This window comes from Onychomys torridus, chromosome 23 (genome assembly GCF_903995425.1).
Source record: "Onychomys torridus chromosome 23, mOncTor1.1, whole genome shotgun sequence".
Lineage (NCBI taxonomy): Eukaryota > Metazoa > Chordata > Mammalia > Rodentia > Cricetidae > Onychomys > Onychomys torridus.
The window spans coordinates 2,271,817-2,289,193 of record NC_050465.1 but is presented as its reverse complement, the minus strand read 5'-3'; the positions used below and the strand labels follow the sequence as shown (position 1 = coordinate 2,289,193).

The 17,377-nt window shown below is 49.5% G+C and overlaps 1 protein-coding gene across 1 annotated transcript; it reads left to right on the top strand.

The window, feature by feature from the left end:
* The first annotated feature begins 502 nt into the window (after window positions 1-502).
* On the top strand, window positions 503-4,781 carry Nppc (natriuretic peptide C). Its single transcript, XM_036173496.1, has 3 exons — window positions 503-744; window positions 1,135-1,445; window positions 4,271-4,781. The coding sequence occupies exons 1-2, from the start codon at window positions 655-657 to the stop codon at window positions 1,423-1,425; spliced, it is 381 nt and encodes a 126-aa protein (XP_036029389.1). The 5' UTR covers window positions 503-654; the 3' UTR covers window positions 1,426-1,445; window positions 4,271-4,781.
* Window positions 4,782-17,377: the final 12,596 nt, after the last annotated feature.

The following is a 17,377-nucleotide window of genomic DNA, read 5'->3' as shown; positions in this document are numbered from 1 at the left end:
TCTGCCTCCTCAGTGTAAGGACTTGGGGGCCAGGGAGTCAGCGTTTCCACCCTGGCTAGCATGTGTCCACAGGCGTTAATGAAGAGTTTGGAAACAGGGCGATCTACTTGGATTTCGGGCTGCACCAACTTTCTACCTATATAATTTTGCATTAGGGACATTTCTTCTAAGCCTTTGCACCTGCAAGAGGAATACAGCTGCATACCAAGAACAGTGCAGGCAGTGAGGACCCAGCCAGTACACAGCGCCCTGGACGCCCAGGAGCCTGAGTACTAGAGCGAGTGCATTCTACAAATGGAGTTCCCTTGTCCGCGCCGCTTTGTGGCTCTGAGCGCAGCCGGTCCAGCCGCGGGATCCTTTGGAGGTGGGACTTGGGTGGGGGCAGAAGGGGGAGCCCCCGCAGCCCCCTCCCGGCCTTCAACTGCGTGTGCTGTGCCATTGGCCCTGGCTATCCGGTGGGCGGGAAGATGACATCAGCGGCAGGTTGGATTATAAAGGCACCAGCGGAGCCACGGACTCAGAGCGCACCCAGCCGGCGCGGAGCAGCAGTGGGACCTGCGCTCGCCTAGCTAGCCTACTCCGCATCCGCCTGTCGGACTGCTCACCGGCCGTCCGGGCTGCAGACCGTCTGCACCCCTAGGCCCCATCGGCACCATGCACCTCTCCCAGCTGATCGCCTGTGCCCTGATGCTCACGCTACTCTCACTCCGGCCCTCCGAAGCCAAGCCAGGGACGCCACCGAAGGTGGGTGCTGTTGCGGGGACGCTGGGCTTGTGAGGGACGTGGGAGGATGCGACGCGCAGGAGGCAGCAGAGAGCCCGGAAAGGCAGATCCCTCAGACTTGTGCCCTCAAAGCTAGGACTTCTCTGATTCATTCCTCAGCTTCGGGAGAATGTCGTGCACATCTCCGGTGCCCCAATGTGCCCCGCAAGACAAGCGGCATGGGAAGGGCTAGGGGGCTCCCGGAAGGAGCAGGAGCAAGGGCTGCGTGGCAGGTGGATGCCGGACTGAGCTGTCCCGCGTCGGTGGGGGCGCGCTCACGGCTGGGGAGGGCCACGCCACTCTGGGGCCCGCAAAAAGTCACCTGCGCTACATCGGTGCACTGTTTCACCTGCCCACTCTTTTCTCCGACAGGTCCCGCGAACCCCTCCAGGGGAGGAGCTGGCGGAGCCCCAGGCAGCTGGTGGCAATCAGAAAAAGGGTGAGAAGACCCCAGGCGGCGGGGGCGCCAATCTCAAAGGAGACCGATCGCGACTGCTCCGGGACCTGCGCGTGGACACCAAGTCCCGGGCTGCTTGGGCCCGCCTTCTGCACGAGCATCCCAACGCGCGCAAATACAAAGGCGGCAACAAGAAGGGCTTGTCCAAAGGTTGCTTTGGCCTCAAGCTGGACCGGATCGGCTCCATGAGCGGTCTGGGATGTTAGTGCAGCGACCCCTGGCGGCGGTGAGTAACACCAAGGGACGCTCCCAGCCCGCCTAGCTCTGCAGGGAGAACCGAGTGCTATCACCGCCGCCGTGCGTGCGCAGGCTGTTTGGTTTCCTCCTGGTCCTTGTGCTCTGTGACCTTCCCCCAACCTATCCTGGCATGAGATCAAGTGTAAGCTAGGCATTTGCCTGCTACCTCACTTATCCCATCTTACAGATTAAAAAAATGAGGTGGTCAGAGAACATGGGCAAGCAAGGTCAGAGATTGGGTTCGGCCTTGGAGGACCCCATCTGGCTTCCTCTAGAAAAGCAGAAACAGGCTTAACTTAACAGAGTGGGCCCCAACCCCACTCTGGACCACAGGCCAGCTAGCAATGTTAGCCCCAACTCAGACAACTGGGAAATTATTAGAGAGATCCCGGGAAGGGCGAGAGAAAGGGGTTCCACCAACCCAGAGTAAGTTTATCTGCCAGCTCCGCCGGCAGCCAGGCCGTCAAGTGCCAGGACGCCTTTCTGAGCCTGCAGTGTCCCTGAAGTGAGGCAGGCATGCAGTAGGCCTGCTCCTCACAGTGGAGAGAGGAGCCTTTGTGGGCAGCAGCAGGATACCGTTCTGCCCGGGGTGTTCTGAATCTTACCCCAGCTCTAAACCCAACTGTGGGCAAACTGGTCTATCCAGGGTCCTGATACTGCAGCCCTGGGGCTTCCGAGATGAACCCTGGGGTTTGTGACCCTGTTTCAAAAAGAGGCAAAGGAACAAGTTAGATCTTATTTCTTGCTCTAACCTCAAAATCGGTCTGCCCTAGATGAGTTCTTTATCAACCCTGTCCCCCCCGCCTACATGGCGCTCTGGACTGTTTCAGGCCTTCTTACCCTTCACTCAGACTGGAAACTTTCATCTAACCAACATCCCCATGTGCGGCGGCCCGTGACTTACTACCAAAGATCTACTGAATTTCTTCCTTCTCTCCATCCCTGATGGTGTGACAGGGCAGAGCCTCGCTTAGATGACCGCTTGATAGGCAGGCCCCTACTGCTTTCTAGATTTGGCTCTGGCTCACCAGCTGCCGTTGCTTGTCCCATACCCTGTCTGTCCTCAACCAGACTGCCCTCCTCAACCCAGAGGCCAGTGGCCGGTCTTTTCCCCCGTAGGGACCAGGAACAGCTCCTTGGCATGTCACAGGAGCCTTTTTTCCAGCACGAGAGACCTTCATAGAAGTATAGCACTTTATGAACTGGTTTGTGTCCCATATTAATTTGTGAATAACTTAGGAACAGGCCCTTGGCAACACACATCATACCCAGAAAGATCTTGAAATATTGGTCAATGACCAGAGAAACACATGCCCCAGTTCAGAGCTCTACCAAGCGCCCCTGGCTCTAGATGTCAGGCCCTCTCCTCTCTGCACCCAGGCTCAAGCAGGCCTCATACTTTGCCACAGTTCTGCAGGGAGTTAGGATCTCTACTCTCCTTTATTCAGGGACAGAAGTGATTCTGGTGCATATGGGCAAGCCTTGGAGCTGCCATTGTGGTACCTCTTGCTCTGCTCTGTATGAATGGACTTCAGAGTTAGTTAACCTCTGGGTGAGAGCCTGAGATGTACTCCCTGAAGGTACCTGGGTTTAGTCTTGTGCATCTGTGGGCACAGGGTGGTGAGAAATGCTGAGGGGAAATTGAGACAATTAAGGCTTCTGTACCCCATCAACTAGGGGAGGTCAGCAGCCTCCGACAAGTTCTCTTGGCCTTCCCTATCCCATCCCCAGTGAGAGGGCAGAGAGATCACCCTTTGGAACCCTGCAGTCTCTTAGTAGAACTGAGCAGTGGAGAGCGCCTAGGTTTAAGGTTGACTTTGACTCCAAGCACCATCATAATGACTGTCGCTGATGGTTATAGGTTTTGATTACACTACTGACAGAGTCTCGGGTGTGGCCAAGACCTCAACGGACACTTTGCCCCTGGGCCCCAGGAGCATCACACTTGAAACAAACAGAGAAGCCAGGTAGAGAGAGTTTCTCAGACCATTACAGCCAGGCTCCTTTGTGAGTGGTGTCTTCAGGAGGGCCCTGCATGTCTGTCTGCCTTTTTTCAGAACATGGGCTACTTGCATAACCACTAGTGGAGACTGAGTACAGTGCTCATCACCTTAGTCTCATCCTTCAAACCCAGCAACCCAGCATGGCTGTGCATTTGCCTGGGCTGCTTAGACACCAGCTCACCTGCTATTGAAGGGGACCTTGAAGCATCCAGTTTCCAAGACAAAACTAACTAGGAAAGGAGTGCTCTTTGCATAGCTTAGTAGCTGTGACCCAGACACTGCAGATGCTTAATATGTAGCCCTTTGTTCAATCCCAGCGCCAGCTCTAAGAGGTGGCTATTACCCATTTTATGGGTGAGCTCAAAGCTACTCAGGGCCATCCAGGAAGTCAAATCCAAGCGAGGATTTGAGCCCAGAATAGGACAACCATCACTCTCCTTGAGATATTCTTTTCTCTGCCCTTACATGGCCAAGCAGACACAAAACCAGATGAAAGCAACTGCCTGAGGCTTTATGTTATAGCAAAAATGAGCTGGAAAAGGGCCCCACGATTCCTCAGTGTGTCTCACCCGTTGCCGAGGGCAAAGCCTATAGTTAGAGCTTGGGGTGGCTGGTGGGCGGGGGGGGGGGGGGGGGGGGTCTGGCAGACATTATGGTTGCACCTGTGCTGGGCCAGCCAGTGTCAATCAAGGACTTGTAGATCAAAGGCACAGGTGCTTTGCCTCATGCCACTGTAAGAAATGGGTGAAGGTTCTAGAACTAGCCTGTAAGAGGCCAGAACTGAGTGCCCTGTGTCCACTTTGTGTTTCAGGACTGGGAGCTGCTCTGTGCGCTGAGGTCATCCTTGGTCATCCGCCTCCAGCATCTGGAAACACCTCCAACGCAATGTGGCTTTTTACATTTCTTTTTATTTTTTCCTCCTGGTACTGGCAATACACAACACCAGCTGTTTTATTATTATTTGGGGAGGGGAGGGTATGATTTTATTGTTTGGGGGTTTTTTGAAAATGAAAAATAAAAAGTTATATATTATATATATATTATATACATGAAACACACGCTCCTACACCGACTTGATGACAAGGGACAGTTTTTAAAGTGACTGACAAAACCAGCTGTAAACCATTGCTGTTTGTAAATTCACGTCATGCATAAATGTATTTATGTTGTAAAGCTATTTATATTGTTTATAAAGAGATATTTATAAAATTTTATTTATGTAACTAAATGAAAGAAGGCAACCATTGTAATGTTTTGTCCTAACTAGTTGAAAAAAATGTAAAAAAAAAAAAAAAAAAGCCATTCCATGAACATCTTGAAAACTGTCTTTATTTATTCATTGCTTTTCATTTCAAAATTAGGCTGAGCAGAGGGAGAATGTGAAGTCAGGGCCTCCAAATAGATCTGCCAGTCAGGTCCCCAACTCCGAGTTTCTTTGTGTCGGAAACCCTCAGTGAAGCTGGTAAAATGTAGATTTATTCTTCTAGCTACCATCTATCTACTGAAGTTGTTTTCTCAGGACTGGGCTGGCCGTGTGGGCCACTGCAGGCTAAGTGCCAGCTCTGCCCCAGCGACTGGGAAGCTGATGTCAGGAGTTAAGCTGAAGTCGGTTCAACCGCTTTAGGGTCCCCAGTTCCATCCCACCTTCTCTCTGCTGTGAGAAGAAACTGCACCAACTTTGCCCTCTGTCTTGGGGGTGAGGTTTCTATTGCCTCATGGGATTTTCAAGTTGCCATCTACAAGCCTCTTCTATAGATGTGCTTCCAAAGCCTTGGTGGGCAGCTTCCTAGAACCCCATAAGGACTGTGGTGGCCAGATGGTACCTTAGGCCACACAACTGAGAATGAGCAGGAATGGCCAGATTTCACACGTGCTCCGTGGGGTGTGCTTTGTGAGGAGCCTGCTAACAATCACAGTTCCTAAGCTTTGAGTGTGAAATTATGAATAATGACTTGGAATTTATGAATATAATTTAGATTAGAATCTCTTTTCCTGAAGTCAGCAGGAAACCTTTAAATAATTCAGTGGCAATCTCACTACATTCTCTGTTCAAAGATAGGGCTGTGCCGACTTCCCTGATGTCTGACCCCATAAGAGGAAGGCAGAGGCATAAAAGCGCCTCCAAACTGAGTGTGGTGGCACATTCCTGTATCCCCAGTCCTGTATCCCCAGTCCAGCCTGGTGTACAGAATAAGCTCCAGGCCAGCCAGGCCTACAGAACAAGACCTAGGGGGAAAGAATAAAAAGCAAAAACCTCTTTGTGACATCATGATACCAGGTGGATTGGGAACGTGTGTGGCCCTGTGCCATGGGATCAGCAGGTTTAGCCAAAAAGTTCCAGGAGACTACTGTCACTGGGGGAGTACCTGGTAACACCTGATCTTTCTGCAGCCACCCAGGTCCATGACCTTCATTCCTAGGTGGCCCTCCAGCAGCAGGTTCTCACAGATCTGGGTGGCCAACAAAATAAGATGCAGCCCAGCTGGAGAAGGCTGGAGCCCTTCCCATCTTCTCAATTTCCAGGGCCATAGGGGACATTCCCAATCCCCTCCTGGGGGCCAACTGACCATCATGGGTGTGGCTGTCTTCCTGCCGCTATCTCGCTCCCACATCTAGGGCTAGAGACCCAGTACTGGTGTCAGTCAGGGTGAGGGCTGCAGCATCCCAGCCGTTACCAGTGCCTCAGCTAGCCATGCAGGTGGGCACCTCTTACCCGAAGAGGCAGAGGGGTATGCCAGAGCCTTGAAGGTGACAAGAGCTAGCTAGGCAGGTGGCCGTACTTTGGCTTCCGTGGTTATGATGCAGGTGCTTCTTCTCCAAACCCAGACAGAAGGAGCCAGGAATTCTGTGATCCAGGGAATTACCACTGGAGACAAAAGGGGCTTTCCAATGAAAATCCCTGGGGACAGCCAGTCACTGAGGACTGCAAGCGCTGAGTCATAGCCACAAATACTGTCCTCATTCCGTGTGTCACCCCCAAACAATAGGCACGGCCCACAGTTGGCAATGTCAACCCTCATGAGTGAGGCCAGACCCTCAACCTGTTGCCATGGGTCCTAGATGTCACTAGACAACTGCTCTCCCGTGGTGGTTAGTATCAACAGGATCTGTTACAGAACCGCTTAGGAAATCAACCTCTAAGCATGTCTGTGAGTCTCTAGATGGGTTAAGTGAGGTGGGATAACCCACAGGCTGGGCTTCCAGATGGAAAAAAACTGGAAAGGGAGCTGGAAAGATGGCTCATTGGTTAAGAGTGTATATTATTCTTGCAGAGGATTCAAGTTTGATTCTCAGTACCTACCTCAGGTGGCTTACTTCCTGTGACTCCAGCTCCAGGGGATCCAACACCCTCTGTCCTCCTCAGGCACACGCACAGACACAGACACATACATACACATGAAAAAGGAGAAAGTGAGCTGAGCACCCACATTCATCTCTCTTGGCTTCCTGACTGCTCCCTAAGGAATCCCACGAGGGACTGAACCTTCATTCTGTAAGGCAAAATTAAACCCTTGTCTCCTCAAGGTTCTTTTGGCTGGCATTTTGTCAGAGCAAAGAGGGAGTAAATTAAAGTCCTGAGTCTGCTTCCTTTGTAGCAAGAGAGACGTTACCATTCCAGCCTGGGAATTCTGCTAGAAAGCAAGAAGGATGGACAAGCATTTGCCAAGTAACTGGAGACGTTGGGAAGGCTCAGGTATTCCTTGATGGGCTAACCCAAGAGCTCTAAGCTTCCCATTTGGGTCCTGCCTCCTTCCTGGCTCCCAGCATTCCACCTCATATTGCCTGGAGACCTGCGGCTTCTCTCCCACATGGGAGACAGTAACTGCCAGTATCTGAAGACATGGCCTCAGCCATGGGGCTGGCTGGGGTCCTGGACCTCTGGGACAAGGAGGGACCCTTGGCAGTGTTAGACACCCCTGAGCAGGGCCAGCTGGGTGAGGTGGCCCAAAGTACAGCCGAAAACCAGAAAGTTCCGGTTCTAAAAGGCCTCAGGCCTCCTGGTGTACCAGAGGACACCTTCTGCAGAGGCTCTCTCTCAGGAGGTGAACGCACAGGGCGAGTGAGGTATGGTGTTCACTCACACTTGCTTTCAGGACAGTTAAAGAGTAGACTTTCGAAATCTGTCTGCAGGGCTGGGGAAAGGGTTCCACCAGCAAGGGTACTTGCTGCACAAGGGCCAGAGTTAAAGTGCCCAGCACCCACCTTAAAGCCAATCATGACCTCACTCAGACTTGTAACTCCATGCTCCGGAGAACTGAAGCAGGAAGACTTGCTGGGGCTGTGGACTACCAGTCTAGCCCCAGGTTCATGAAAGACCCTCCCTGAACATCATATTGGTAGATGGGGACACCTAACATCCTATGGCCTACATGCACAGGTATGCACACGCGCACGCACACGCACCAGTGTAGAGAAACCTAGACCAAAGTCTTTATTGAAGCCCTCAGATGTGAAGGGAGTCAGGGTGCACAATAGAGAAGTTCCCAAGCCTGCCTGGTCCCTGGTCCCAGCAGAAGCAGGACTAAGCCCAGGAATCTGACCTTGGGCTCCCCAAATATCTGAAAGAGAGACGCAGCCAATCAGACCTTCTTGAAGGTGTAATTCTATTCCAATGTTTTTGTATCTGTTGAGATTCCAATGTTTTGAAGGTGTAATTCTAAAATGTGGCACTCCATGGTACCGAGGCATAGAAGGGGAGGTGCTGGAGACAGACATTTCTAGGTCCCCAGCCAAGTGACTGGTTCCCAGTGCTTGCTTCTTTCGCAAGGCACACCCCTGAGAACAGGTGGTAGGAAAGGAGGTTGTGCTGGCCAGGAGGCCATGGAGGTGATCAGCAAGGACACAATGTCTAGACACAGTCAGAGCCTTGAAAAGAGGTCCCAGGCAAGGCAATGAGGCAGGATGGCAGACTGAGTACCCACATCTAGTTTGAGAAAACTGTACTGGTTGGGTGTATAAATCTATTTTCCGTCATTACATCAGAACATCTGAGTAGTATTTTGCTTTATCAAGCAGAGTTCTACTTTATAAAGAGTAGAAATTTATTTAGCTCATTATTGCAGGGTGTGGAAAGTCTGAGGACATAGAAATGGCATCTACCTGGGACCTTTGTGCATCACTGTGACGTACTGAGGGTACCAGATGGTGAGACAGCAAGCAAGCTAACTCATGTCTGTCCTCCCCCTCCCCCCCCCCTCCTCCCCCTTCCTCCTCCCCTCCTCCTCCCCTCTCCCTCTCCCTCCTCCTCCCCCCTCCTCCTCCCCTCCCCTCCTCCTCCCCCCTCCTCCTCCCTTCCCCCCTCCTCCTCTCCCTCCTCCCCCACCTCCTTCTCCCCTCCCTCCTCCTCCCAGGGAATGGAAGTCTCACTAAGGCATCAGGTCCAGGAATCAGAAACCGAGGCTGCAATAACATAACTAACAAAAGCGATTTGAGGAAGGGCCTGCTGTGGCTCACAGTTGAAGTACAGTCCATCATGGCAGGGAAAGCATGATGGCAAACACTTGAAGCAGCTGGAAGCATCAATCCACAGACAGGAAGCAGAGAGTGGTCACAATGATGAGCGCCCCTTCTCTCTTTTCAGGCAATTAGGATGAGTCTTCCTGCCCCGAGCAGTTCAATTCAGATGATCCCTCACAGGCACACCCAGAGGCCATGCTATTCTAGACAGCCTTACAGCTGTGCTGTCTCCTAGGCTGTCAAGGTGACAATCAGCATGAACCATCTACCTAGTACTTACTGTCTCTGCCGCTTTAATCCATGTGCAGGGTTGAATGCTTTTTTCTGAGTAAGGCTGTATCCATACCCCAGAATGTGGGCCTGTGGTAGCCTCACTACCTCACCTTATCAGGGGGTCACTTTGGCTTCTTTGTGGTGTTAAGTTTATGGCGTGTGGTCTCAGTACTTACCTACCGCACTAAACCATCCGTTTCTATGTTTTCATCGATTGTATAAAGGAACATGGATGCTTTGAAAATAAGATTAATGCCTATTTATATAGGATGAGAACACTGTAAATATCCGATAAATTTTGACTTTTGTATTACAAATCTTAATCCTTTTTCACCATTTCTGATTTTCTGAAGATTAATAATGATGTTGGGAAAATAAATTATATTTTTAGGGTTTTTATATACTAGACTTGTATTTTAATATTAATAGTCAGTAATGAATATTTGATATTAACACATGTATTAGAAAAGATATATAAAGTTATGGTATGGTAACAAGCAATCCCCAGTTCTCACAGACTGAAAAATACCAAAGATTTAGGCCACACCTGCTGGTACATACCTGTAATTTCAGAATTTGAGAGACTGAAGCAGGAGGATTGCTGCATGTTCAAGGCCAGCCTGATCTACAAAGTGAATTCAAAGCCAACTTCAAACCCATAGCAATACTCTGTCTCCAAACACAAAACAAACACCAAAATTAAAGATTTGTGTCTTGTCTCTGCAGACCTGGTGCAGTCACTGCTGGAAGAATCCCGGTGTTTTGAGCCTCCCTCTCCTTCACCCTAACTCTCAAGACAATTGTTTTCTGATATGGACATTGTCAGATCTATCTTATTTCATAATTTTTTTTTGAGACACGGTCTCATTATGTAACCTTGGTTGGCCTGGAACTGGATATGTAGACCAGACTGCCTCTGATTCATAGCACTCTGCCTGCCTCTGCCTCCCAAGGTCACCCTGCTATTTTAGTTTACCTTGTTTTACCTTCTGGGAAACTCCTCTCAGGGGCTGCCAATGCCTCTCCCAGGATCCATGAGGACTGAGGAACATGGGCCTTCCTCAAGGCAAAGGTTTGGATCATTTTTTGAGGCTGGAATTGGAGAGACACCTGGAAGGATGTCTGCCAACAGTGGCAGTTCCCTCAAGAGCACACGTTTGAGGCAACTACGACTTTTTGATTTCCTGTATGTTTCCGGTAGGACCTATGATATATATGCACACATACAAACATCCCAAGAAGCATTGTTCATCATTAAAAAGTGGGGAAAATCTGAGCAATCATCAACTAGGGAATAGATAAATAAAATGTGTGGCATCCATACAAAGGAACGGCATTTGGCAATTAAAGAATCTAAAGAAATGGTTTATATTACTGCAGAGATAAACCTTGAGAACATCAGGCTAAGGATGAAAGTCTGTTTGGTCTATACCTCTTTTTACAGAAAAGGCCAGACTCGGCAAACCCACGCAGAGTCCAACAACAGCACGGAGGGCGGTATGGAGGGCAGTAAGCAGGGAGGCTGCGAACGGATATGGAACTTCTTTTGTGTGGGGAATGGAATCCAGCGTAAACGGGACTGTGGTGATCTGTACGATACCGAGAAAAGTTTACTGAATATGGACACTTCAAGCAAGAAAAATACGTGGTGTGTGACTTGTGTCTCAAGTCACAGGTCTAGACCCAGCCTGCATTGTGCCCTGGTGTCTCCTAGCCACACACCCGACTCTGTGCCTTTTGCTGCGATGAGACTGTCTCTGTGACCTTTTGCCCCTAAGACCAACACCTGGAGATTGTGTGGCGGGGCAGATATCCCGGCCTCTGGGCTGCAGTTTATCGCTCAGAGGACAGGATGACAGGTCAGTCAGAGGACTGCAGGGGGTCAGCTGCCCTAATGGACCTTGTCAGTTGGCATACTCAGGAAGTGAAGAACAAGGTTATGAGGGGCTGCTCTGCAGAGGGTGCTGAAGCCAGAGTTGTGACGCTCTGGTTACCCCCAGATTATCCAGCTATTTCAGGCCATCTGTGTCTCCACAGCAGGAAACCAGAAGCCATCTCTTCTACTTGCTCCCTTCATCTAATGCAAACTGTTGGTGCTGTCCATCCTGACTCTATGCATGTCCCGTCCCTATGCATGCTTGACCATCCATTGCTCAGGTTTCGTCCACCTGCTCTCCCTGCTTTCTCCACGTAGAAGCCGTGACCCCTCCCACCTAGAGCCTCTGCATTTGTCAATCCCCTTCCGGGCAGCTGTTTCCTCAGACACTATCATGATCCAGTCACTTACTGCTGTGTCTTGGTGATGATTCAGAGGTATCCCAAAGAACAGATGTTCCGGGTGGGTCCCCTGTGTGGCAGTGTAAGAGGTGGTGGGACCTCCGCGTGATACAGGAAGGTGCTTAGGCCTTACCTTCCGCTGCTCTCATAGAGGCCAGCGCTTCTCTCCCACTCCTAAGACAGCAAGCTATTAAAAGGTAAGGCCGCCCCACCTACGAAGTTGGCCCTTCCACGTGCAGCCCTCCCCGTTTCCCTCCCTACCCTGCTGTGTCACAGCCAAAGCGTTCCTCATAAGAGGCTGAACAGTAGGGCCCAACTGATCCCAGATGTTCAGTCCCTGAAACTGTGAGTTAAAAGAACAAATAAATAAACCTTTTTCAGTTGGGTGTGGCGGTATATGCCTGTAATCCTAGCCCTTGGGAGGAGAAGTTAAGAGGGTCAGGAGTTTAAGCAAAAGTTCATCTTTGGCTCTGGGAGACTCTGTCTTAAATAAACAAACAAACAAACAAACAGCATAAACCCCCTTTTTTGATAGAGTGCACGGTCTCAAGTGTTCTGCCACGGACAAATCCACCAACTTGTTTTATGCACATCTCTCTCTATCCAAATGCACGTCTCTCAATCGGGCCTTCCCTACCCATGCTATCTTGAGGTTGTCCTGGTACCATTGTCTGTGGCTCTGGTTTCTCTCTGCTCTGTATGGTACATTCTGCTTGTGGAAATGCCATGAGGCAGAATTTTGACTTGTTCGCAATGAATGTCTAGCACCTCAGCCCCGGGACCTTTTAAAGACTCAATAAAATGTTTGTTGAGTAAATAAAGCATTGTGGTTTCAGCCAAGTCTTCAATATCAGCAGAATTAAACTAAACAAACGTAGAAGTAATGGATGTGAGTTTTAGTCAGTTCTAAAAACTTAAATCGGTCCTTTCACAATACTCATATAAAATTCCCACAAAGCCCTGTGGGCAGGAAAAATGACCTGTGCAATCAGGGAGGTCCCGGGCAGGCAGGCTTGCCTAGGGCTCTCCAAACCTCCTCCGGGGTCTAAGTGTCTCAGGCAAGAAAACTCAGGTCCAGGAAGGAGAGGATGGAAGGAGTGTCACCTCCCTCTCCTCTTGCTGATCTGGAGCTCATCAGTTGGGCCAGACTGACTAGCCAGCAAGCCCCAGGGATCCTGTCCCCACCTCTCCAGCACTGGAATGACAGGCACACGCTGAGGCCTGGCTTTTTTTTACATGGGTTCTAGGGGATTGAACTCAGACACTCACGCTTGTAAAACTTTATCAATTGAGCCACCTCTCCTGCCCAGAACCCACTTCTAGAGAAGTCCTCAGAGTCTCTGGTACTAAAACAGCAGCCAAATGTGTTCAAGCAAGAAGAAAGAAACACTCCAACCTGCTGCCCAAACCTGCATCCCTCATACCCGCCAGCCATGCCTGTAGATGGCCTGGACCTGCCAGCTGTAAACACTTGCAACCCAGCCATTGTTGGGGCTAGAACTGGGCACAGCACCACACTGCCTGGCTCACCCGGCCATACCTGGGAGTCCACTACAACCTGCAGAAGTCAACCGTAAGAACTGCAAAAATCCAGCTATACCAAGAATTCCGTGACTGGCATTAAGTATGTATTTTAAATGTTTATGTATCAAACTACTTGTCACTAAGCACCCTCACTAAGCATGCTCACTGCAGCAGGAGTTGCAGGCAGATGTGAACTGATTCACAGCAATGCAATTACAGTCTGAGCAATATTTCTTTGCATGATACCGGAAAAATATTTAGTCTTTAATATTATGTGAGATATTTACACTGTCTCCTCCTGTTATTACTCTGGCTTATTTACCAGAATAATCTTGACTATTACATGAGACAGGAATTATAAATTCAAATAATGAAAGCTATACTGATTTTTTTTTTAAGTCAGTGGGATGGTGTCTACATTTGTCAAAATCCATCCAACTTAAAACACGTCAAACACTTCCAACAGGTACACTTATATGTTAACTATAGCTTATTTGAAATTTTAAAGGGGAAGTGTTTGCAGAGAGGATGGGGCAGAGGAAGGAAGGAGTCTTTGAGGACAGCCAGGCTTTCCGAGCAGCGGACCCTGCTCTCAGTGGAAGGAAGCACGGGCTGCCGGGAAAAGAGGGAAAAGAGAAGGGAAACAATGGACGCAGGGGAGCTGCCTGCCGCCTTTCAGACTCCTGTCTTCTGATGGAACGTCGTGTCTATTTCTGACCCATATTTCCGTTGTGTTTTGTTTTGTCCATTTCTTTTCTATCCCAAACAAAAGAAGCGCCGCTGAGTAGGTTCTACCACCGCAGAAACACTGGTTCCACAGCTGAGCAGGGACTAGACCAACAGAACGAACGCATTTGCGAGCTAGTCCTCCCTGGGACATTAGCGGGTCTGAGCAGGCCTGACCCCTGCAGCCGGCCTTTAAGGAATCGGAAAGCCGGCGATGACAGGTGAACCACAGCCTGATGGCGCCCTCTGGTGGTGAGGTGTCGTGACTGCATGGAAGTACCAAAATGCAAGTTTGGTACTCAAGGGCACATACCAGTCAGATTTGCTTTTAAACCAGTTTCTAATGTGGGCAGTCTGAGATGGGCCTGAGAGGATGTCTTCAAATTTCCCAGGAACGAAAAGAATAAAGTTCCTAGGAGACTCTGTTGCTGCCTCTCTTGGTATAATCAATTTGGTGATGTAGACAGGCACTGGTGCCTATCCTGGTACAAAACTGCATGCTGGAAATCAATGAGCAATCATTTGTTACACCTCAACAGCAGCTCAGAGGTTTCTGGCCTGCTGTTTTCTGAATGTGTCACCCAGAATTCATGTGTTAGGAAGTGGAACCTCTGGGTATCCTTTAGGTCATGAGAACTCTTTCTCATGAATAAAATGATACCATTATAAAGGGATTTCCAGAGGAAGTTCTGTCCCTTTTTGAGGACACAACTTTCTTTTCCAATGGATGTAATGTTCAAGGCACCATCTTGGAGATAGACTCTGTCATGACAATAAACAAAGACAGGGGTTGGGATTTAGCTCAGTGGTAGAGTGCTTGCGATTGGTCCTCAGCTCCAAAAAAAAAAAAAAAAAAAAAAAAACTTAAAATTCACAACACTCGGGAGGCAGAGCCAGGTTGATCTCCATGAGTTTGAGGCCAGCCTGGTCTCCAAAGTGAGTTCCAGGAAAGGTGCAAAGCTACACAGAGAAACCCTGTCTTGAAAAACCAGAATAAAATAAAATAAAATAAACAAAGACAGGGGTTGGGGATTTAGCTCAGTTGTAGAGCTCTTGCCTAGCAAGTACAAGGCCCTGGGTTCAATCCTCAGCTCCAAAAAATAAAAAATAAAAAAAGTAAAAAATAAATAAACAAAGACAGGACTCTGCCATGAAAATAAATCTACCACAGACTTGAGCTGAGACTTCTGTGCTCCAGAACCATGGAATTTTGTTCTTCACAAATTATATGGACTCAGGTGTTTCATTATAGCAGCAGAAAATGTGCTGAGACACAGCCTGCTCCCTGACAGGAAGGTGAGCCCTGCACATCTCTGCCAAGCAGTCCTCCCATGGGATCCAGCTCCTCACTCATCCCAAGTCCCCCTCATGCACATGAGCTCTGTCTACAGACATCCTAACATAACCCAGGGGCTCACAAACCCACAGAACCCTGGGGTACATGTCAACAGATGGATGCTGACCTCGACCAACTGTTCCCCTAGACAGGCCTGGAAAACTGCAGCCTCTCCTTCAGGCTGGGTCCATAGCTATAGGCCCCTGAGACATCTACGTATTCTAGAAACCGAAAAGTAATATCCACAGTTGGGGCAATTGATCACAGACCAACCCCCAAGAGCTGGGTCTCCAATGTAGTTGACTGGAGGGATTATAAACATCCCCTGTCTCCCTAGCCATGTGGCAGATTGACCCAGCAGCCCAACCAAGGTTTGGAGGCAGAGAATTAGCTCCCAGAAATCTGTGTTCCAATCCTAAAATCTATGAACATACTGCTTTGTATGATCAAATGCAACCACTCCCTGTGATTTCTGCAGTGTCTGGTGTGGCTTGCCTTTCTGTCCCTACTGGATGTGGACTTTGCTCTACCATCGGGGATCAGGGTGTGAACATTTTGACCTCTGACATCACTAGAAAACCTCCAGCTACATCCCTAGAGACACATGGGAAATATCTGTGGATATTATCAGTGTCAGTTAAATAAACAACTAACAAAAAATAACTTGCTCTTATCTAGACAGACTTTTTCCAAAATTGATGCTCAGTGATAGGGAAGGGAGTTGGCATAGCAACTGTACCAGCAGGAGGCAAGGACCCTCTTAGGAGGGTGGCTGTCTTTGTAGAGAAAAACCCCTTAAAAACATGAGATTTGAGAACATAGGGGGTAGATGGATGAAAAAGGAGGACATGATGCTCCAAGGTGTGGTTGAGGAGGTTTGTTGTAGATCTGAGCACAGCCAGAGGCATCTGGAAGGGTCCAGAGTGAACTGGGCCCTAGGGCAGGGGTGGCAGGGGAGGAAGAGAAAGAGAGCAAAGAGAGAACATGGGAGAACCAAGAGGACACATGGCCAGGATAGCTGGGTATACAGAGGACACATTGCCAGGATAGCTGGTTATACAGAGGACACATCGCCAGGATAGCTGGGTATACAGAGGACACATGGCCAGGATAGCTGGTTATACAGAAGACACATGGCCAGGATAGCTGGTTATACAGAGGACACATGGCCAGGATAGCTGGGTATACAGAGGACACATGGCCAGGATAGCTGGTTATACAGAGGACACATGGCCAGGATAGCTGGGTATACAGAGGACACATGGCCAGGATAGCTGGTTATACAGAGGACACATGGCCAGGATAGCTGGTTATACAGAGGACACATCGCCAGGATAGCTGGTTATACAGAGGACACATCGCCAGGATAGCTGGGTATACAGAGGACACATGGCCAGGATAGCTGGTTATACAGAGGACACATGGCCAGGATAGCTGGTTATACAGAGGACACATCGCCAGGATAGCTGGTTATACAGAGGACACATCGCCAGGATAGCTGGTTATACAGAGGACACATTGGGGTATACAGAGGACACATGGCCAGGATAGCTGGTTATACAGAGGACACATCGCCAGGATAGCTGGTTATACAGAGGACACATCGCCAGGATAGCTGGTTATACAGAGGACACATGGCCAGGATAGCTGGTTATACAGAAGACACATCGCCAGGATAGCTGGTTATACAGAGGACACATGGCCAGGATAGCTGGGTATACAGAGGACACATGGCCAGGATAGCTGGTTATACAGAAGACACATGGCCAGGATAGCTGGTTATACAGAGGACACATGGCCAGGATAGCTGGTTATACAGAGGACACATGGCCAGGATAGCTGGTTATACAGAGGACACATGGCCAGGATAGCTGGGTATACAGAGGACACATGGCCAGGATAGCTGGTTATACAGAGGACACATGGCCAGGATAGCTGGGTATACAGAGGACACATGGCCAGGATAGCTGGTTATACAGAGGACACATCGCCAGGATAGCTGGTTATACAGAGGACACATCGCCAGGATAGCTGGTTATACAGAGGACACATCGCCAGGATAGCTGGTTATACAGAGGACACATCGCCAGGATAGCTGGGTATACAGAGGACACATGGCCAGGATAGCTGGTTATACAGAAGACACATGGCCAGGATAGCTGGTTATACAGAGGACACATGGCCAGGATAGCTGGGTATACAGAGGACACATGGCCAGGATAGCTGGGTATACAGAGGACACATGGCCAGGATAGCTGGGTATACAGAGGACACATGGCCAGGATAGCTGGGTATACAGAGGACACATCGCCAGGATAGCTGGTA

What these genes read in the sequence shown, in the direction of transcription:
- Nppc (XM_036173496.1), top strand. Translation starts at nt 655, where the DNA reads ATGCACCTCTCCCAGCTGATCGCCTGTGCCCTGATGCTCACGCTACTC. An exon ending in AGCCAGGGACGCCACCGAAG is followed by an intron (nt 745 to 1,134) that starts GTGGGTGCTGTT and finishes TTTCTCCGACAG; the next exon opens with GTCCCGCGAACCCCTCCAGG.